Raw genomic sequence first — 21,956 nt, forward strand, 5'->3', positions numbered from 1 at the left:
CGTTTGTTTACCGATTGTTTTTGCTGAACTGCGAAAAAATAACCCTAACCGCCGTATTATACTACACCATGATAATGCCAGCCCTCATACTGCTCAGAAAACAAACGACTATCTGAAGGGCGAAAAAGTCGAATTACTGGACCATCCTCCGTACAGCCCCGACCTAAGTCCCAACGATTTTTTTACTTTCCCGAAAATAAAGAATCGGTTGCGTGGTCAGCGTTTTCAGACCGCGGAAGAAGCAGTCCACGCTTATAAAATGGCCATTTCGTCAACCCCCAGTTCAGAGTTCAATAACTGTTTTGAAAACTGGTTTCAGAGAATGAAAAAGTGCATTAAACACAAAGGAGAATACTTTGAAAAACAATAAAAGTACTTTTATTTCATTTAAACGCGTATTTTTTCCAATTCCCGAAACTTTCAGGGCAACCTACGTACTTGTACCTGCACTATGTTACACATCAAGCCAGGGGTGTGGAACCCCTCCAAAGATATGGTGACAGTGACATCTCTCTTATTTATAAACTCAAAACTCAATTTATTCAGCAAATTGGCCATAAGGGCACTTTTACATTGTAAAATTTTTACAAGCAACAAAAATAATCAACAATTACAAAATACAATTACAAATAAGGAATCAAATTAATTTTTAATTAAATTAAGTTTATAGTTTTACCTGCACTATATCACACATGAGGCCGGTAGTGTGGAAACCCTCCGAAGATATAGCCACAGTGACATCTCTCTTCATTTTACTCTGAGTCCTCATTTCCTGGAGCTTGGCCTCCTTGGCGGCGAGCTTCTGGCGCTCCTTGAACGACGGCTTGGCCATGTTGGCGATCAAGTGCCGGTACTTGACGTAGTAACGCCAAGCTTTTTGATATCTGAAACAAAGCATGTGGTTGAAATATGTAGATAAATTTTAAAATATCCGTCAAAATTATAGCACAGTCAATTAGTGAGTTAAAACCTCTAAGAACTTCGGATATCTTTACCGAGCATGGAAATGTCCATTTTTGTTTTTCTGTGTTTATAACCCCTGTGTGTAACAGCCACAGACTACACAGACACCGCATCACGAAGCGTTTAAAAAGAGCACGAGGTCACCACACATATGTACACTTTTACTTCTTGTAAAATGCTACGAATCCAGCTGCACAATCGAGTTGTATTCTACGCTATTTTATAATATAATAACCCAAGAATACCTCTAAAGCTTAATAATTATAAATATTTTTAAAATACTCGAGTAGTGGTCCTAACTGTGGGCGCAACTGAAATAAACGGTCGCTCTGGGGCCCATTTCGCGAACGATATTAGTCAAATATTATTAGTTTGTTGTCATGACAACCCATACGATTTGACAGTTCGTGGAATAATAATATTAGTCTAATATCGTTCGAGAAATAGGCCCCTGCCATACCTACTAAATTTGTACGGGAGAGCATGTGTGGTGACCTCGATTGACTTATTGTGCTCCGTCTAGTAGTTGAGGTGGTCTGTGGTAACATCTAATGTTAACTGTATATTTTTATCTAAACAACTTACTCGGGGTTGCCAGCGTAGCTGAGCTGTGGGGGTCGTATGCCGAAGTGCACAATCTCGGGGAAAAAGGTCTTGGACTTTGTGTCCTTGGCGCCGACCGGTGGGCTGCGATCTAGTTGGTCCACCCGCACCGAGCATGGCTTTTTGCCCGGATACGTCACTATCATTCCTGTGTACCAGAAAACAAAATCATAATTTAAACAAAATTAGGAGTTTCAATGCATTGATGGTTTGGCTAGTCTAATCCACTCGTCGTTAATGGTGACCGTGGCATGGCATTTCTCATTTTGGTAAAAAAAAGCCTAGTAAAACCACACACGAAATCTTCCTTTTTAACCCATTTTTTATTTTAAATCCGTCGAATGCTTTTAATAAATATTTTTCACATATAAATTAAGACGGATTTTTTTGGTGGAACCATAAAAATGTTTATAATTATTTTATTATAGTCAAGTTCATAAATATGTATATTTTTAATCCATTGCAATAAGGTGAAAAAGTGTATAGCATATTTATGAACTCTACTCTACTTTGTTAACCTTTTCGTCGCCACGTCAATGATGTAATAAAGTGTCATCGACGCCAAGCAACAAATTGCAGGTAAACAACCCGTATAACATATCAAGTCGTGGCGTGTGGGGCACGAAATGTACTGGCTTTATATCAAGTCAATGGCGGCGAAAAGGTTAAATTGACTGACCTTTAATTCTATCCACAAACTTTTGCCACGTGTAATGGTCCATGCTGTGGAAATTCTCCAAATCGCCGGGGGGAATCAGTAGCCCGCTTTGGTCTAGAAGATACTTTAGCACCTCGCACATTGACAATACCTGAAATTATTTAATAATTTAAACAGTAATATTGACACGAATAGTTTCGAATAATGTTAATTTTTTTATTGACACGATAAAACACAACACAACTTACACAACACAATAGGGTATTTGACTGTATTTAAAATAGATTATTTTACAGCATGCATGAAATAAAGCACCAAATAATTATTAGAAAAACATAGATAACAGTTCTTTTTAAACACAAGTTCTATTTAATAAATCGGATATGATATAAAAATAACAAGTAGGTGAGTTGACCGTGACGTCATTGTATAATGTTTCATACAAATTCCATAATATCTGGGAGACCATATAAAAAGTCATAAATGCGCGTTTTCCCAGAGATAAGACCTAGCTAGATCGATTTTTTGTCCCCGAAAACCCCCATATAGCAAATTTCATCGAAATCGTTAGAGCCGTTTCCGAGATATATATATATATATATATCTCTTATTTATATATATATATATATATATATATATATATATATATATATATATAAATATACAAGAATTGCTCGTTTAAAGGTATAAGATTAGCAAATCGTTTTGACAGTTCTAAAAAACTGATTTGACTAGTAGGAGAAACCCGAAACGAATGGTGAAAATCGTGAATTGTTTAAAATAAAATTTGCATACCTCGCATCCACCCTCTGGCAGGAACCGTACGAATCTCGGCATGAAATGGAACTGCGAGCACGAGTTCTCGGTCGCTTTGCCCAAGTCCAAGTCCACCAGCTCGAGCAGTTCCATGAACAGGAAGTCCTCTGAAAACCGTATTTTCATGTCATCACACTATATTCAACATAATATGTGACGTTCCACGGGAAAAGGTACCTTATGAGGGTTTCTAGTTTCGGAGATATTAAATGTTTTGTAAAGAGGTGAAAAAATGCTCAATTTTTTTTTATTGTGTGATCTGAAACCTTAATGCGTAACGTTTGTTTACCTGTTTTTATTTTTGTTATAAGTTAGTTATAAGCCTAGTAATGTCGTCTCAGAGTTTAGTAGAAAAGGTACCTTATGGAAAAAAGATTGAAAATTCCCAAAAAAACTAGTCAATACGGGAAAAGAAGTTTGGTAGAGATCTGTATTAGCATTCTGCAAAACTAATTTGATAATTTCAGTACTGGTTGGGGCGCCTCGCAAATATTATAACCGTACATATACCGACATCACAAATCCAAGTAGACTGCTATTATACCAAAGTTACTCTCGTCAAGTCTTTCTTAACTAGAATAATCTTCATTTGGTTTGGTCGCATGCAGTAAATCAGCCATTGGTTTGCTGAAAAATGCCAATACCCGACGCATTACCTTATGGAATATCTGAGGTCATTGAACCTCAATGCCGCTTATCTTCAATAGCAACCGAAATATATTATTGATAAGAAATAGACGATTTATACCATCTTAACCCCAAAATATTATTAGTTTATCCTAACTGTTCCATCATCATCATGCCTCATCATGTAACTTGACCACAAGGTACCTTTTCATTACATACAAATTATTGGTCTTTTTTAAGATTATTATGACGAAGAACTAATTAAATTGGGGGCAGTTTAATGTAAATTAATATTTTCTATTCATAAAAGATAAACTATAATATGATTGATATTTTGTAGTGATGTATTATTAGATTTATTTCCATAAGGTACCTTTTCGTAAATGTATGGAGCAAATACTGTTATTGTTATGTAAGTTTAAAGTGGCATAAGGGGTTAAATATAGTATTTAGTTGGGGTTTTAGGATTTATTTCATTTGAATGACAGAATTTCTTTCATATGTGCTCAGAAAAATTGATTGTGTGTCACATTAAAAGTAAAAATATTCAATTTTGTGATTTTATATGAAAAAGTCAGAAAATACATTTTCACCTCTAAATCGGTATTGTTTTTTGCTTAAACTGTCTGTCAGTGTCGTTTTCTAATAGATAAAATTTAAATCTTGAGAGCTCATTGCAATCAATCGTGAAAATGAAATAAAACTTTATTTTCAAGACATTGGTTAGTATACACATAAATCAGTCGATATCAAAAGTTTCTATTTGCATTACAGAACAAGTCGCAATATTTTTTTAATCTCAGATATATAAGGCATTATTATTTGTAGTCAACTATGTAACTTACTTCAGGAACATAGTTTTTTAGGCGGCTAAACTTAAAACTTCTCTATCGTAAAGTTGCTCATTTCACAACATTATTTTCAAAAAATCATATCTCTGTAACTACGCAACCTAGAAGGTTGATCTTTTGTGTTATCGATAGCTTATTTATTGTAGATTACTGGGGTATGCATAACTCCATACCCGCCATAAGGTACCTTTGACCGTGGGACGTCACATATAATAATCAGATATTGTGGCAAAAAGGTATGTGGTCAGCATAAAAAGACGCGAAATTAAAAACTCGGTAAAACTTTCCCTATTTCTTTCAGATTTTACGACTTTTTTTTAAAGATTTGCCGCCTTTTTCTGGCGACAATCATCAATTCGTTGATTATATAATTTACATGACTGCCCAAAAAAGAAAATTAATTTCAATTGCATTCGATACTGAACCTTATAAGCCTTGCACGTCGGTAACAACTATTCGTACTATGTACTATAATTATAGCAAATTCCTTAAGGTTTATTATAGCATAAACTCACCAAACAAATCCAGCTCCCTCACAGTAAAGTTCAGCGGCGCGGGTTCCTCGACATACAATATCGTGTACTCGATATTGAACCTTATAACCTTGCAGGTGGGCAGCTTCGCCAGCTTGTAGTGTGAGAACATGGAGAACCCTGAGAAGAGGAACTCGTGCTCGTCGTGCCCGATGATGGTGGGGGCTTTGATGAGGAAGTTGGTCGGCGGGGACACGGTTATCCTGCGATCAGAAAAATACATTTTCACCACACCAGCTCCGAAAGGCTTACTTTGCACTTCAAAAATGGATAGCAAAGTTGCACTTTGCTATCAATAATTCACATTCACATGTGAGGCAAAGTAATCAAATGCAAATTTTGAGTTGTTTTCTTATGTTTGCTGGTAGAATTGACTTTTAAATGATGATTTTGGATGTTAAATATTTAATAACATCCATTTGAATTTGATTTGGTTTGATTTTGTATGATATTTTACATTTAATATTTGCTTCGGGTTGGTGTGGTGAAAAATTTTGTGTTTCACTCGGGGGCAAATTTTGTTTAACCCTCGTGCTTTGAAAACCTCGCAACGCTCACGATTCCATTTTTCGCACGAGCGGTTAAACAACAACTTTGCCCCCTTGTAAAACAAATAACTATTTTAGGGTTCGATACCCAAAGGGTAAAAACGGTACCCTATTACTAAGACTCCGCTGTCCGTCTGTCTGTCTGTCACTCTCAACTCAACTCAACTCAAGAGTTACAGCCTGGAAAATTTATCACGCGAACAATTCAAGAGTATTTTTTATTTCACACGTAATACGCACCGCCTGTATTCCCGAGTTTCAGTATGCCATTCTATTAGAGAGTTATAAAGGTTTGGTGTTGGTGTGACACCTCTGGAGTTGAATAGGCAATGGTAGTCACAGATCCATATAGACCATGGATGTCAACCAACAAGACACAAGAGGTTGCTATGCTCGCTTGTAGTTGTGCACTCTAATACTATAGCAATAGAGTTGAGACTCGCCTGTAATGGTACAGCTTATCCAGATTGCAAAGGTCCGGCTTACATTTGGGTAAACTTCTCTCTTCGTGCCGCATATGGTGTTGTAATGTGAGACTTATAGTTACAGCAGTAGGGTCGAGACTCGCCTGTAATGGTACAGCTTGTCCAGGTTACTATGGTCCGGTCTACATTTCGGGAAGCTCCTCTCGCCCGCGTACACTCCATGCCGCATGCCGTGGCGACGGGCGCGGGCGCTGCAGCGGCAAAGCGGACCGCCGTTCATCTCGCCGGTGTTATTGAACCTGAAATGTGCTTTATTGTGAATGGTATAGAGTTCAAAGTGCTTAGTTTCATTTAGGTGTTTTAAATCACTTCGTTCGTTGGTTAAATTTACCTGCTCATTTTAATATTGTACAGGAATAATTAAGGTTGTCTAGAGCCTTTGATTTAACGCTTTTTGAGATACTACTGTATTACTCTATTTAGTAAATGTTAGATACCTGCGATTAAAGATTTTAATTTCGAATGAGATTTCAACTGAACATAACAGGGCTATCATAAATTCAATCACCAGTGTTTTTAGACAGTTTTTATGTTAATACCGTTCTACAGTTTTTATATCAAAAAATTTGCTAGCAGGCTATTTATTTATTTAATCGTATGGCAAGATTCGAGTCACTTAAAATATTAGAAAGTTATAAAGAATTAAAGAACTATATCCAATGTCTCCCACAGGGCACTATTACCCTGCACGTGCTCTCTGGGTGGCGCTTAACGAACAACAACCTATCGGCGGCTGTACCCGTTACTGAGAGAACCTCACGGCACTGATCCCGAGTCGCTCTTATAATGAGAATGAATGCTAGCAGGCTTAGGAAGTAATGGATATTAAACTAGAAAATTAAATTAAGAAATAATAACAACATCAAATAACAAATAATGTCAACATACCACATTTCCGGGTGCAGCCTCCTTGGATGGCTCTGTTTCCTCTGCAGCTCCACCATGATCCGGTCTGTGTAGCCCTGGAGGCCGTCTTCATCTAAACTCTCTTCACTCTCTGATGATGACGAAGATGAACTCTTTTCATCCACTGCATGGAAAAATGATAATTAAAAATTTTTGAATAAAAAGAGAAAATGATATGGAGCCCTCCAGTGGTGACGGGGTAGCCTAGAGGTTTTAACTTTTTCTTTAATTATGAAGATCAAGATTGTTTGTAAACCAATTGTTTGTTAAAAACCGGCCAAGTGGGAGTCGGACTCGCGCAAGAGGGGTTCCGTACCATAACGCAAAAAACGGCGAAAATATCACGTTTGTTATATGCTTAAATATTTATTATATTTTGTTTTTAGTATTTGTTATTATAGTGGCAACAGAAATACATCATCCGTGAAATCTATCACGGGTCATGAATCACGAGTTACAGTCTGGGAACAGACAGACGGACGGACAGCGGAGTCTTAGTAATAGGGTCCCGTTTTTACCCTTTGGGTACGGAACTCTAAATTGATTTATTTAAAGACACCTGCACAATATTTAAATACTCACATCTATGCTTGCACATTTTTGCCTTTGGCGCTTTCAGGGGAGGCAGCTCATCCACCTCGGGTCTAGCTTTCCTGCCTCTTTCAATCACTTTGGTGAAGAATGCGTCACATATCTTCTCTAGTTTTGGTGTCTGCTTCACACCACCTTCAAGTGGTATATAGTACAGTTCTGCCGGAGAACTCCTGTACCACGTTTTCGGGGTCTGAAATAGTATTAATGAATATAAAATGTATGATATAAATGGGGGGATGGTAATCAAAACAAATAAATATTATAGTTTATACTTTTGTTACAAAAAATATATAGTTGGATATGGATACCTCACCTATGCTATCACTTGTTGGTTGTTAGCCAGGTCCACGCAGAGCGAGCATACGCGCGAGGAAATTGCCTCACGCGTTAGCTCATACAAACAAACTTCATGATTGAGGTAGATGTAAGATGTAGACAGGGGGCCAAGGCATTGGAGAGTAGCCTACAATGCCTCTAGGGATAATCTGATACTGGCTTTACTACAAGCACATAACATAATAGTCCTACATTCAGAAATCTCACTGTTTAACAAAACCAATATTTCAGCAAATCAAATTGACCCCCTGATACATTCCTCTTTGCTTAGACTACGCTATAACAACTGCTCGGAACAGTCTTGATCAGTCAAGCATGCTTGAGTAAAATACCACCACTTCACACTTTAAAAAAATAGACAAAAATGCTTACCTCTTCTTCTTCCTGTTTTTCTTTGGACCATTTCTCAATTTTCTCTATTAGGTCTTCTGAAGTTTGACAGTAATTTTTCCTGAAAAAGATTGAAATAAGTAAGTACATAAGGTACTATTATTGATTAAGCTAACTAAGACTTAAGAGTACTTTTGTAAGAAAGGCAATGAAGATTTGCAACTGTTTTACTGCTGAGAAAGTATGATGAAATTTAATTCAATTGGATAGCAAAATAACAGTCTGCATAAATTGAAAATAATTAAGGGGAAAATATCATAAAAATTCATAGCTTACCTGTATTCTTCTAGAATCTTCTCTCTGTCAGTTAGTGGTTTCTTTGGCAAAGCCTCATGCCGGGATCTCGGGGACCCATCCCTAGCATGGCTCCGGTATCGTGAATCTCTACTGGGCGACCTGATGCTATGTCTATTGGGTGACCGATGACTGTATCTACTAGGCGACCTATGGCTGTGTCTGCTGGGTGATCTATGGCTGTATCTACTAGGCGACCTATAGCTGTGTCTACTGGGTGACCTGTGGCTGTGCCTGCTGGGTGACTGGCCACCATGTCTACTAGGTGACCGGTGGCTATGTCTAGAAGGTGATCTCCTACTGTGACTGCTTTCTCTGTGATGGGATGGACTGTGCCGCCTTTCATGCTCATACCTCATCCTTTCTCTTTCATATTTCTCTCTATAATATCTTTCTTTTTCCAATTCTCTGTCTCTGTGACTACTTTCTCTATATCTATCTCTATCTCTGCTGCTCTCTCTATGTCTGTCTCTTTCTCTGTAGTCATCTCTGTGGCTATGTCTCGAAGGGCTCCGGCTGTGCCTGCTTCGACTGTAGCTTGAGCTACTATGAGTAGGACTTGATTTGCGATGACTTCCTTCCCTATAATCCCTTTCTCTATCATGACTTTTATCTCTATGTCTTGGAGGTGAATCATATCTTGATCTTGATGATGAAGAAAGGATTTTGGAGTCATAATAAGTCCTGTCACTAACTTTGGATGTTGTGGGAGTGTCTTGTTTTACTGACTTGGATTCATTTGGGTTGACCAATTTATCTTTTAGTGTTGGAGGTGGATTAGAAAAGTCTAGAGAGTGGAATGCTGCCCCTGTAGGTGGTGGAAATGTTGGTGGCACTGCAGGAGGAGGAAACGCAGTCACCGAAGGCGGTGGTACGTTTAGTGGAGGTAAGTTAGTGATTGGTGGAGGCTTGTCCAATGGGGGTAAAGGAGGTCTAGAATATGGTGGCGGGTGTTGGAAGAGCTGTGGCGGGAGCATAGACAGCTGCCCCAGAGGCGGCACCGACGGTGGAGGCACAGAAACCGGAGGCGCCGTCGGTGGAGGCACAGAAAGCGGAGGGCCCGTCGGTGGCGGCATTGACAGTGGAGGCGCCACTTGGGGAGGTGCTGACGGTGGAGGCACAGACATTGAAGGCGCCGATGGTGGTGGCACAGACATCGGAGGCGCCGACGGTGGAGGCATGGACATCGAAGGCACCGCCGGCGGAGGCATGTTCAACCGCGGCGGCGGCACACTATAATTCACGGGCGGTATAGGCATTTTTATAACTTAATACGCATTTTTAAGCTTAGAGGATAGATAGCTTTGGAAATACAATTCCTTTACTGATTAAGTATTTTTTACATTCGCTGCATTTATTTTGATTTAGACATTTTTGCTGCCGAACCGAAGTGTGACACTTATGACAGTGACACTGACAATCACGACAAAATGTTGCCATGCTAAGAGGTCGCAAAACTCGCACGCATACGCATTAGGACGGTCAGCCGCTCGGTTTTTCTAGCGTCTCTTGAGTAAATGTTATTTACCGGCGGCTAGATATGTAGTGCATAATTGTTTTCCTTCGTATTTTCTCGGAAACTTCGTATTTGTCATGATACTTCAGTCAACCTCAGTACTTTTTGTACCGTATCGGTACAAAAGGGACTGAAAATGAAATAGCAAGTCACGTTCGTACGTTTCCGTGAAAATAATTATGAAATATAGTAGGTTGTGCGAGTTGCAACTTTTTTATATGTTTTTAAGAACTATTATCTTCATGTTCCTTCAATTACCATCTCCAATAACTTAATAGTTTTTTTTATATAAAATGTTTTATGTGTCTAAAATCATCACCGTCTACCGGAAAAATCTGAACCTTTTTGTTTGCAGTGAAAATTATAGCATACCTATCGTACGATTGCGATTTTTCTTTTACTTATATCTTTTCCATGTTGTTGTTTAACACATGAAAAAATATGCAATAATTCCTTCACCGAGAAAGTACATTTAAAAATATTTAAAATTTTGTCACGCATATTCGTCAACACCGTCATGATAATGTCAATGTGAGCTTATCTCCGTGTATGAACAACGAAATACCGCTAAAGGTCCTTGCCCTATTTTTTACTTTAATATAGAATGCCAAAAATGATTTCACTATAAAGTCACATCATTGAATCGTGAGAAATATTACGAACAATTTTGTAAAACGTAGTTTGTCACAACAGAGCATCATCACCGTTATGCTTTGGTTTAAAAAAGTTACAAATGATATATTAGAAATAATTACTGAAATGAATGGCAAACTACATGAAGTTTATTGTGTAGCATAGACATTAACTACTATTATTCGTATTCTAGAAATAAAAACAAGAAACTCTCAAATCGTCAACACCATACCCATCATCACCGGGAAAAAATGACGACCGGTGATGATTTCATGTGTATGGTGATGACGGTTCTCAGAAACTTTTCTAGTTATTTTGCTATTATTCATTATGAAATTAAGCTGTATGTTTGAAAAACGTTCTCTATGTCTTCTAACACTATATAAAGTCTACCTTATAAATGTAGAATAAATGTAGAAGAAGATATAACTATTTCTTTCACACTAGAGGATGGTTAGTTTTTAAATAACATTTTGACTGAAGAAGGCAAAATTTAGGTCACTTAGAACTTAGAACATAGAAATGTTTTTTTTTTATAATATAATAATGTAAATTGTGCAACTTAGAGTCTGTAATTGCATGTTAGTCGTGTTAAAATGAAAGTATTTAAACAAGCAAGTTTTAAGCGACCATAGGCTACGGTACTGGCTCACTATCGTGACGGCCTTATGTTTTTTGACAATATTATATTAATTGGTGTATATAATTACAGCAATTAATAATTATACCATTGGGTAGTCACCGGACCCAATGCCTAACATTTTGTAACTTATGACATGCATTACAAGTAGGGGTCTTGCAACTTATAAAACACTGATTATATATTAATGTTTAGCTATTAAACAACATATATATGGATTTAAATCATTATAGCTATTTTTAAAGCTAATTTATAAAACAACAAAAATACAAACTTATGCAATGAATCAAATTATCAAAAAAAAGTAATATATCATAAAAATTAAGCTCATTGGTAAGCCAGCAATTTTGTTAGGTGGTTTGTCCAGCAGGTGTGAGTGACAGCTTCGAGCTCAAGGTCGGTGTACACCAGGGTTCCACCCTTAGTCCACTTCTCTTTAATGTCACGATGGATTACCTCACACGAAAATGTCAACGGGCTGTACCCTGGCACCTTCTATATGCCGATGATGTGGCCTTAATATCAGAGACTGAGACTGACCTTCAGCGCGATTTCAATACCTGGATAGAAGCGCTAGAAGGACACGGCCTAAAAATCAGTCGCAAAAAGACCGAACATATGTCTGTTCGACAAAACGGCTAATAACCCAGAAAATGTCAAATTCTACATAGGAAATGATCGCCTGCCGACAGTTGCAAAGTTCAAGTATCTTGGCTCCGTACTCAGCAACGACGGAAAGATCGACAGCGATATAGTCCATAGAACTCAGACAGGCTGGATGAAATGGCGAGAACTCACAGGCGTCCTATGCGATAGAAAAATACCTCTGAAGGTGAAGGGTCATGTATACAAGACAGCAGTAAGACCAGCGATGTTATACGGATCCGAGTGCTGGGCTACAAATAAACCCCACTTGAACAAGCTCCACACCACAGAGATGCGCATGTTACGCTGGTCAGCGGGTGTCACCATGATGGACAAGATAAGAAACGTGTATATCCGGGGTAGTTTCAAAGTAGCGCCAATAACAGAAAAGCTGACGGAAAAACGCCTGAGGTGGTACGGTCATGTACAGAGGCGTCCAGTAGACTACATGGTTAAGGTAGCGCTCGATATTCCAACGACGAAGCGAGGACGTGGAAGACCACCTGCCACCTGGCTGACGACGGTTCAGAGAGACCTGAAAGACCTCAATATAGACGCCGACCTTGCACTCAATCGTGCAGAATGGAGGAAAAGAACAGGGAAGGCCGACCCCAAGTAAATGGGAACAAGGCCTAGCAGGATGATGATGGTAAGCCAGCAATTTTATAATATGATATAAATACCAGTTATGCAGTAGATAAAAGAAGATGCGGGCTTAAACTGATAATAAGAGTACAATATTGTTAATATTATTTAACATTGAAAAAACCCAAAAAAAATAAATGAATACATAAATTGCCTATTTCGGAATATAAATTATTTAAAATTATACAATAAAAATACTTGTTATATATTTATTTATATGAATAAAATGTATTTTTTATAATTTTCTAAAAATAATTTATGTGGATAGTCTTATGTTCAAAAACATGTTACTTGTAATGTTTATTAAAGTTCTAAAGCCTTACAATTAAAAAAAGTTTTTGTTTTTTTAATACGTTTTTAATACATATATAAATTAGTTCCCAAATCGTCATTACCGTACATGCAGTGTCATTACCGTCTATAAAAGAGTCATTACCATACCATGGTTGTCATCACCATCTTGCGTTTTTATTTTCCGAAAGCGATAACTTCAAATATAAGCCACAAATGATTGTATAAATACCATAAATATCCTCAATATACATCCCCCTAATAGGGGGATGTAGGGGGCCCCTATTACTTTACCCAGCTAGAATCGTGTTAAATTAAACATTAAAATAAATTAATTTTTTGTATGGTGAAATTTTTTGTGATGTAATCCACCCTCGACCAGCTATACATCTGTGTTTTGACCTGCGCGATCTGCTTAACTCATAGACGGTAGGATTCTCTAGACGTGGCCTACCGCGTGCGCCCGTAAGGGATAGACATAGATGACGTCATAACCGCGGGGATACCATATTGGTAAAAATTACCCCAATATTTGATATCACGTTGGTGTGATTACCCTGGAGGCAATTAGATAGTTTGACGGTATTAAAATTGTCGAATCAAATGTCAATGGGCCGTTCTTTATAGGCATATGAACAATGAAATACCTATAATTCGCGCAGCTGGTACAAAACTAACCATTTTTAGTAATAAAAAAACGTAGAATAAAATGTGTTCTGAGTTATAATTTCAATAAATCACAAACAACAAAGGATACTTAAAAACACAAAATACACTCCACAACACTAAAAAGTAGTACCCGACGGAAGTTTCAGTTCCAGTTTCGGTGCAAAAAACCTAGTGTTTCCTTCCGGTAGCTGATATTCATTTATTACGCGTGGCTGCATGTCGTGGAAATCTGGAGATTAACGAAACCTTTTTTTGTAATGTGTCACTCTTATTGCAAAATATTTGAATAAGATTCTCCGAGTCGTGGCAAAACCCCCGAAAACGCTAGAAAGATGGCGATAACCGTAACGTAATGCCTAAATTTAATTTACATGTCAATTTAAACACGGTTCAATTTTGTTGTTCATATATTTCCAGTTGTACAGCAATATTATATAAATAAATATAACTTACAATTAATATATAAAAATGTTACTAAAATACAAAATACCCCAATTTTGGGGTAATTATATGCATCACGGGCTGGTATCCCTTGAATAATAGCAATGCGACTAAATTGAATACACGTTATTAAAAGGGTGACGGCTTACTGTCAATATGCGTACACAATTTGGTCGGTTAATTTAACAGGAAATACTTTAGAGGTTATGATCTTTTACCCGAGTTATTTTTACTATATATGCTTTTTCTAATCAGATTTTGATTGATATAGATTGTAGGATGCTGTTACTAAGCATGATAATGTGACCAAAGTGTAAAATACTGTACTTACCTGTGAAAAGTTACGTCCTGTTTTTGCCGACAGTCACTTGTACAATACGTAATTGAGCAATTTAACATATTTTTTGAATTCTTAAGTTCAAATACATGCACACAAAACACGGATCACAATATTTTTCTTTAAAATCTTTGCACTATTCACATGGTTCACAACAAGTTGACGTATACGAACTTGTTTGTATCCCACCATTTTAAAAGATGGGGAACAAACAAAAAGTGAGACTGTGACAAGGACAAACAGTAATAGCGCATTCTCTGCTACTCCTACTGAAAGATACATAAGACTATCCCGTTCTGTCAGTTATCCCCACCACTCATGCCTGATCCAGTTATACTAGATTCATGGCTTAACTGTAGCACGCATAGACTTATAATATATAGAGACGGTGTCTCAGCGAGCTGTCACTGTTGCCACTTTTGTTTAGTGTACGATTAACAATGAGGCCCACGTTGCTGTAGCCATGTCGATAAAGTCATATCGATAAACTATCGACATTTCTTGCAATTTTAATTTTACTTCAAAGGCTTAACGATACCTAAAATTACCAAAAACGCTTTTATTCTTTATTGTGGTTATCAGATCACAATTTTATAGTCACGCCCCAGCAGGGAACCAAGGGAAAGTTCAGATATTTAATTAAAATACATGAATACGTCCTAAAATAGGTGTTCCGCAATAATTGAATTATATTATTATATTATAATATATTCATTATCCATTAGCATTTCAATTATGTTTATGTTTAACGAAGATATTGAAGCTTCAATTAATCGCTATTTCGTTCCGCTGTGTAGCGTTTATCGATATATAACATGATTAAAATCGACTTTTCACATCCCTAAAAGAGCACACATATACGCTTTTACGCACACATACACAGCTTGGGCGCATCAAGAAAGGCAACACTTGATTTGAAGTCCACCTTGTCAACAGTATGGTTGTCCTTTTTTGACAAACGGCATTTTTAAAAGAGCGAGGAGAGAGAAATGATACTAGTTGCTGCGACGTGAAAGAGAACAGAAAACGTTGGGCCCTTGGTAGCACGTAAGAGCACATGCTAGTCCTCGCCAGTGTCATGTGTACCATAGACTTATAATATATAGAGACGGTGTCTCAGCGAGCTGTCACTGTTGCCACTTTTGTTTAGTGTACGATTAACAATGTGGCCCACCTTGCTGCAGCCATGTCGATAAAGTCATATCGATAAACTATCGACATTTCTTGCAATTTTAATTTTACTTCAAAGGTTTAACGGTACCTAAAATGAACAAAAACGCTTTATTCTTTATTGTGGTTATCAGATCACAATTTTATAGTCACGCCCCAGCAGGGAACCAAGGGAAAGTTCAGATATTTAATTAAAATACATAAATACCTCCTAAAATAGGTGTTCCGCAATAATTGAATTATATTATTATATTATAATATATTCATTATCCATTAGCATTTCAATTATGTTTATGTTTAACGAAGATATTGAAGCTTCAATTAATCGCTATTTCGTTCCGCTGTGTAGCGTTTATCGATATATAACATGATTAAAATCGACTTTTCACATCCCTAAAAGAGCACACATATACGCTTTTACGCACACATACACAGCCTGGGCGCATCAAGAAAGGCAACAGTTGATTTGAAGTCCACCTTGTCAACAGTATGGTTGTCCTTTTTTGACAAACGGCATTTTTAAAAGAGCGAGGAGAGAGAAATGATACTAGTTGCTGCGACGTGAAAGAGAACAGAAAACGTTGGGCCCTTGATGTGTACAGTCTGACAAAAAAAGAGTAGAAATTAAAAAGTGGCAACCATAGATTTAATATATAGAGATCCCGTCTCAGCGAGCTGTCACTGTTGCCACTTTTGTTTAGTGTACGATTAACAATGAGGCCCACCTTGCTGTAGCCATGTCGATAAAGTCATATCGATAAACTATCGACATTTCGTGCAATTTTAATTTTACTTCAAAGGTTTAACGATACCTAAAATTAACAAAAACGCTTTTATTCTTTATTGTGGTTATCAGATCACAATTTTATCGTCACGCCCCGTCAGGGAACGAAGGGAAAGTTCAGATATTTAATTAAAATACATAAATACCTACTAAAATATGTGTTCCGCAATAATTGAATTGTTTTATTATATTCTAATATATTTATTATTCATTAGCATTTCAATTATGTTTATGTTTAAGGAAGATATTGAAGCTTCAATTAATAGCTATTTCGTTCCGCTGTGTAGCGTTTATCGATATATAACATGATTAAAATCGACTTTTCACATCCCTAAAAGAGCACACATATACGCTTTTACGCACACATACACAGCCTGGGCGCATCAAAAAAGGCAACACTTGATTTGAAGTCCATCTTGTCAACAGCATAGACTTATAATATATAGAGACGGTGTCTCAGCGAGCTGTCACTGTTGCCACTTTTGTTTAGTGTACGATTAACAATGAGGCCCACCTTGCTGTAGCCATGTCGATAAAGTCATATCGATAAACTATCGACATTTCTAGCAATTTTAATTTTACTTCAAAGGTTTAATGGTACCTAAAATGAACAAAAACGCTTTTTTTCTTTATTGTGGTTATCAGATCACAATTTTATAGTCACGCCCCAGCAGGGAACCAAGGGAAAGTTCAGATATTTAATTAAAATACATAAATACCTCCTAAAATAGGTGTTCCGCAATAATTAATTTATATTATTATATATTCATTATCCATTAGCATTTCAATTATGTTTATGTTTAACGAAGATATTGAAGCTTCAATTAATCGCTATTTCGTTCCGCTGTGTAGCGTTTATCGATATATAACATGATTAAAATCGACTTTTCACATCCCTAAAAGAGCACACATATACGCTTTTATGCACACATACACAGCCTGGGCGCATGACAAAAGGCAACACTTGATTTGAAGTCCATCTTGTCAACAGTATGGTTGTCCTTTTTTGACAAACGGCATTTTTAAAAGAGCGAGGAGAGAGAAATGATACTAGTTGCTGCACCGTAAAAGAGAACAGAAAACGTTGGGCCCTTGGTCAACAGTATGGTTGTCCTTTTTTGACAAACAGCATTTTTAAAAGAGCGAGGAGAGAAATGATACTAGTTGCTGCGCCGTGAAAGAAAACAGAAAACGTTGGGCCCTTGGTGGCAACCATGTGGCAACACTGTAGTGTCGTCCCGTTTTCTTATATGGCTCTGCATTATAATTTGGCAAGCCATTTCCATTTCTATCACAAGGAAAAGCGGCAAATTTAAAAAATGTAGGCGCTAAGGGTTGGCTTACCATAGAATAATTGAGGTTCGCGCCTTTTTCTACTGGCAAAGTAGGTTTGCCTGAGTATACATATTAGTGCAACTGCAACGCCCCAGTAGTGAGGGGTGTGTTTTGTCTGCGTCTACATTCGTGCTGTCATCTCCCGCTACATGAGAAGAAGATAATCAAAGCCTTATCCAAATATCCATTGCTACTTGCTTGGTAAACTACGGCCAACCTAGGACGCACACCGAGACTATAGGTACATAATAAACACGTCATATTAACAAAAAAAAATATATTTAAAGTTGGTATCAATAAATTAAATTGTGACAAATATCTTTAATTTTTGCACTTCCAAGACATTCAACATCTTTGTAGAGAACACCAAATTGGCCCTCTGTAAGCGCACGTAACTTGTTGTCGAGTAAAATCGTCAAACCCTCAGCGTTCTTCACAACTCTGCAGCTAACCAATGGCTTAGTGTGCTGAAACCTAAAGTAACATTTCAGAACATTGTTATTTGATAATACTGTAGGCTCTTTATGTATCCAATGTGGTAATCCAGTTATGCATAAATGATTCCAAAGGGCTGGGTGCTTAGTTCCTGGGACCTAAAAATAAAGTAGAAGATTATTAGTAATTACTACTGAGCTCATTAATAATACAAATATATTCATGAATTATAAAACCTTTATTTAGCACAGAGTAATTTGATTGTACTGAATACAGACACTAAGCCAACTTACCAATATTGTACGCTTTTGTAAGGCAGGATATGGAGAACATAAATATTTTGTACCACCTTTGTAAACATCACCCATAACCATACAATAAATATTTTTTGATTTGATTTTACAATTAATTGCATAGATATGGATACTAAATCACTTACAACATAGATGTTATTCGTTTTTAGATCCTTTTGAAATATGAAGTAGGCATCTTTCCAATTGGCAAGGCAGCATCTCTGTCCAATAGTCCATTTGTGAAGGCCCCCATGTTCACCCACGGTTTGTCCTGTGTCTATGTCTATGAAAAGGCCTTCCCTTTTCTGAATATACTGGAAATTAAAATTTTGTATTAGTCACCATAATAAAAACAAAATTTTGTCACAGATCTTAAGGAAATAAAATTATAGACATTTTGTTTTCATTTTTTCAGAGACAGTCTAAATAACAGAAGCTTTAATTTGTAGAGAAACTTATTAGAGTAACACAAAACACTGGCAAACTTAACAACTTTTTCTAAACATGTGTAAGCATTTTTTCATTAGATGAACTTGAGTCCATACTTGAGCTAAAAAGAGATATGCCTAAGTTACAAGCCCCTGATTTAAATGAAAAAACAATATGCAGACTCACTTCTTCAATAAAATCCTGAAACCTTCTTTTCCCAATGAAACAAATCCCTGTACTATCCTTCTTATTGGCAACATCCAACAGTCCCTCAGATTTGGCTATTTTTCTCACCTCAGTCTTTAGTAAAGGGGCTAATGGAAACATACACTTCCGTAAAGAGAACTGTTTTACTTGTGACAAAAAAAAAGTTTGGTCCTTAAACTTGTCTGCTGGTTGTAATAATCTGACATCTAAAAACAGAACAGAAATAAAATAATATTATAATGAATTGGTGTCCAAATCTATATCATAATTAAATATTGAGTAAAACATACTTTCATATTCATTATATTTTTCTAAGAATGGTCCGAAAGAAGTATTCGCATAGTGACCAGTGGCAATAGCATCAACTCCTAAATTTTTCCTGCAATGTTCAAAAAAGCTGTCAAATTTAATGTATCTGTTGCATAGAATATCAGGATTAGGGGTCAGTCCTGTCTCATACTCCTTTAGCAATACAGTGAACACTTCGTTCCAATACTCCTTAATGAAATACACTCTATGCAACGGAATTTCTAGCTTACGGCATACAAAGGTCGCATCTTCAAAATCTCTTTCATCTGAGCAAAACCCAGCTTCGTAATTGTTGTCCCAGTTACGCATAAACACTCCTTCGATTTGAAAACCTGAACAAAGATACAAATTTGTATTTTATTTAATTGAATATTATTGCAACTGCCTAAATCAAATCTAACTCAACACTTTGTATTTATTGCAAACCCTTACCTGCTCGTTTAAGGAGTAATGCAGCTACTGCGCTATCTACGCCACCAGACATTCCTATTGCTACTTTTCGGAACATATTTGTAATCTTAAACACGAAATCAAGTTTTTTATTTCGAGATTAAATTTTTATAACCTCGTAAGTTACCATTGAATTATTCAAAAACATATGATTATGACATTTCTCACATCGCTATAAAAACATATTGCATATCGGAAGCACCAACATTACAGTAATAATATTTTGCCGTTTCTCCCGTTTCTCCGCATAATAATCGCTGTATAATCTGTGGTAGATAATGAATGTTAGTTTGAGTAGCTGAGAAAACCGCTGGGAAATATTTTGTCTTTCCCATCACGGAACAATGGTGTTCCGGACCTTTGGGAGGCGTGCGCGTAGCTGAAGCCAACACGTAGAGGCCCTTTTGACACTTTAATGAAATGTAAGGGGTACACCGAGCGGATGCTGCCCTTACCCGTGTCAAGGGACGCACGCAGAGGCAGCACCCGCCAGGGTGTAATAGTGATAGAGCTTAGCGAAAAGAAACTGCATTTTTGGCAGAAAGCAAGCCGCTTTGCCCAGTGATACTAGGGACCAATCTGAATGATTTCATCCGAGGAAACACAAATTTCATTCACTAGAATTCAAGATGGCGGACCTTTTCCAAAATGGCGGCTGCAATATTTAAAATAAAATATAGACACAAAACGGCTGCACCGATTTTAGTGATTGATATATCGATCAATTCGTATTGACACTTGTAATCGAATAAAAAATATGGCATTTAAGAAATTAAAGATGGCGGCCGAATATTAAGAAAATTGTGTTTTTTTTTCTTTAATTTTTTTCCTTCTAATGAAAATAACAACTAAATATTCTATAATATGGTCACATATTCTTTCATTTAAATGAAACCTGATAATATTATCTGCAAAATAAAAGAATAATCTTAACAATCCGTTGAGTAGTTTTTGAACTATACGCATTTCAAAAAGCGCGTAACTGCCGTCCGAAACGGCCCGCTCGCGCGGCTCGCGTCAAAACTGAGAATTTTGATGATTTAAAGGTAAAAAAAGAACTGAAAACATATTTACTTTACTTATATAAATAAATTGTATTTCCGCTTATTATTTGTGACCATCACGGGAAAAGTTATGGCGGCTGGCGCTTACGTCGCTTAGCACCGCAATAGTATTGGAGCGGCGTTAATAATAGCGTAAGCGCCATCCGCCCTAAGGTACCTATACCCGTGGGTTCAAATTTATTCCTCTTTATCATCTTCGTCCGATGTGGATGAACTGAAATAAAGGCAAATTCATATGAAATCAGAACAAAATATACCTAATATAATTAAATTAAATATATAGAGATGAACTATTGTTTCGCAGCCTTTTTTACAGCCGCAATGGTCCAGGTATGATAATTCACGCCATCTCCCTGGCATCAGACCATTGCGGTTCCCAACTGCCATTAGATGACTTCCAACCCCAAGAGGATGGCAATGGCACAGAGGCATCATCAAGAACTAGGGCATATCACCCCATAACTGGCCTGCTTGATATGTGAGACGGAGCGCGTGTTTATGTAATGCTTCCGATGTTGGTGGGATTCTGGTTACCAATTTCTTTTTAGTAGCAAATAGCTCCTTGCGTACCAAGTTGTCCGACGAATGTGCTATTTGTGGGTCATATAGGTAGCAGGTGAACTTTTCCGGCATAGCCATGATTTCTTCAGGAAGGCTTTGTAATGGCTGCGATATTTGTTTCAAAGCTGGTGTAACTTCAGGGTGTGACAACCACGTTTTGAAGCAAGACTTAGGTATTTCCTTTTGTATGGAAGTAAGAAGTAGTGTCACACCCTGTAGAGGCGTGAGAGAGTCACGAAGAGCGATTGATCTGCCAGGACCCAAAGTATTTGCTATTTTATGAACATCGCCATAACGGCGTTTATTTGCAGTCCCAGTTAATAGCCATAACTCTTGCAGGCCACTCTCAATTTAAGTTTGATGATATGATATCAATAACACCAGAACATCTGTATCGGAAGATCTAATCAAAATACGCCTAATTCCCTGTTCTGCCTGATCTCATGAATAGGAACACATGCGGAAGAAGCTGATGGCCGCATCGTACTTCACGCAAAA

At 37.2% G+C, this 21,956-nt stretch overlaps 4 protein-coding genes across 4 annotated transcripts in view; 1 reads left to right on the forward strand and 3 right to left on the reverse strand.

Annotated features, from left to right (window-relative positions):
• The window catches only part of LOC134796793 (ribonuclease 3), a 33,581-nt gene extending 23,600 nt beyond the window's left edge, over nucleotides 1–9,981 (reverse strand). The window contains exons 1-10 of the mRNA XM_063769014.1: nucleotides 8,587–9,981; nucleotides 8,293–8,371; nucleotides 7,573–7,774; nucleotides 6,973–7,114; nucleotides 6,168–6,323; nucleotides 5,034–5,254; nucleotides 3,020–3,147; nucleotides 2,246–2,375; nucleotides 1,549–1,714; nucleotides 677–884 (exon numbers count right to left, since the gene is read on the reverse strand). Of these exons, the coding sequence (XP_063625084.1) occupies nucleotides 677–884; nucleotides 1,549–1,714; nucleotides 2,246–2,375; nucleotides 3,020–3,147; nucleotides 5,034–5,254; nucleotides 6,168–6,323; nucleotides 6,973–7,114; nucleotides 7,573–7,774; nucleotides 8,293–8,371; nucleotides 8,587–9,863 (2,709 nt within the window). The 5' untranslated portion in view covers nucleotides 9,864–9,981. The remainder of the gene's footprint in view (nucleotides 1–676; nucleotides 885–1,548; nucleotides 1,715–2,245; nucleotides 2,376–3,019; nucleotides 3,148–5,033; nucleotides 5,255–6,167; nucleotides 6,324–6,972; nucleotides 7,115–7,572; nucleotides 7,775–8,292; nucleotides 8,372–8,586) is intronic.
• Nucleotides 1–21,956, reverse strand: part of LOC134796683 (uncharacterized) — a 398,919-nt gene that overhangs the window by 10,963 nt on the left and 366,000 nt on the right. The gene's annotated exons all lie outside the window — the stretch shown is intronic.
• On the forward strand, nucleotides 12,265–12,657 carry LOC134796993 (uncharacterized). Its single transcript, XM_063769187.1, has one exon. It carries the CDS (start codon nucleotides 12,265–12,267, stop codon nucleotides 12,655–12,657), a length of 393 nt encoding a protein of 130 aa, XP_063625257.1.
• Nucleotides 17,968–19,973, reverse strand: LOC134796904 (mitochondrial tRNA-specific 2-thiouridylase 1). Its single transcript, XM_063769105.1, has 5 exons — nucleotides 19,816–19,973; nucleotides 19,365–19,715; nucleotides 19,054–19,280; nucleotides 18,585–18,752; nucleotides 17,968–18,303 (listed from the first exon to the last, which is right to left on the reverse strand). Exons 1-5 carry the CDS (start codon nucleotides 19,889–19,891, stop codon nucleotides 18,004–18,006), a joined length of 1,122 nt encoding a protein of 373 aa, XP_063625175.1. The 5' UTR covers nucleotides 19,892–19,973; the 3' UTR covers nucleotides 17,968–18,003.

Source organism: Cydia splendana, chromosome 14 (assembly GCF_910591565.1).
Source record: "Cydia splendana chromosome 14, ilCydSple1.2, whole genome shotgun sequence".
Lineage (NCBI taxonomy): Eukaryota > Metazoa > Arthropoda > Insecta > Lepidoptera > Tortricidae > Cydia > Cydia splendana.

What these genes read in the sequence shown, in the direction of transcription:
- LOC134796993 (XM_063769187.1), top strand. Translation starts at nt 12,265, where the DNA reads ATGTTATACGGATCCGAGTGCTGGGCTACAAATAAACCCCACTTGAAC.
- LOC134796904 (XM_063769105.1), bottom strand. Translation starts at nt 19,891, where the DNA reads ATGTTCCGAAAAGTAGCAATAGGAATGTCTGGTGGCGTAGATAGCGCA. An exon ending in AAAATATAATGAATATGAAA is followed by an intron (nt 19,281 to 19,364) that starts GTATGTTTTACT and finishes TTCTGTTTTTAG; the next exon opens with ATGTCAGATTATTACAACCA. An exon ending in TTCAGGATTTTATTGAAGAA is followed by an intron (nt 18,753 to 19,053) that starts GTGAGTCTGCAT and finishes TTTAATTTCCAG; the next exon opens with TATATTCAGAAAAGGGAAGG.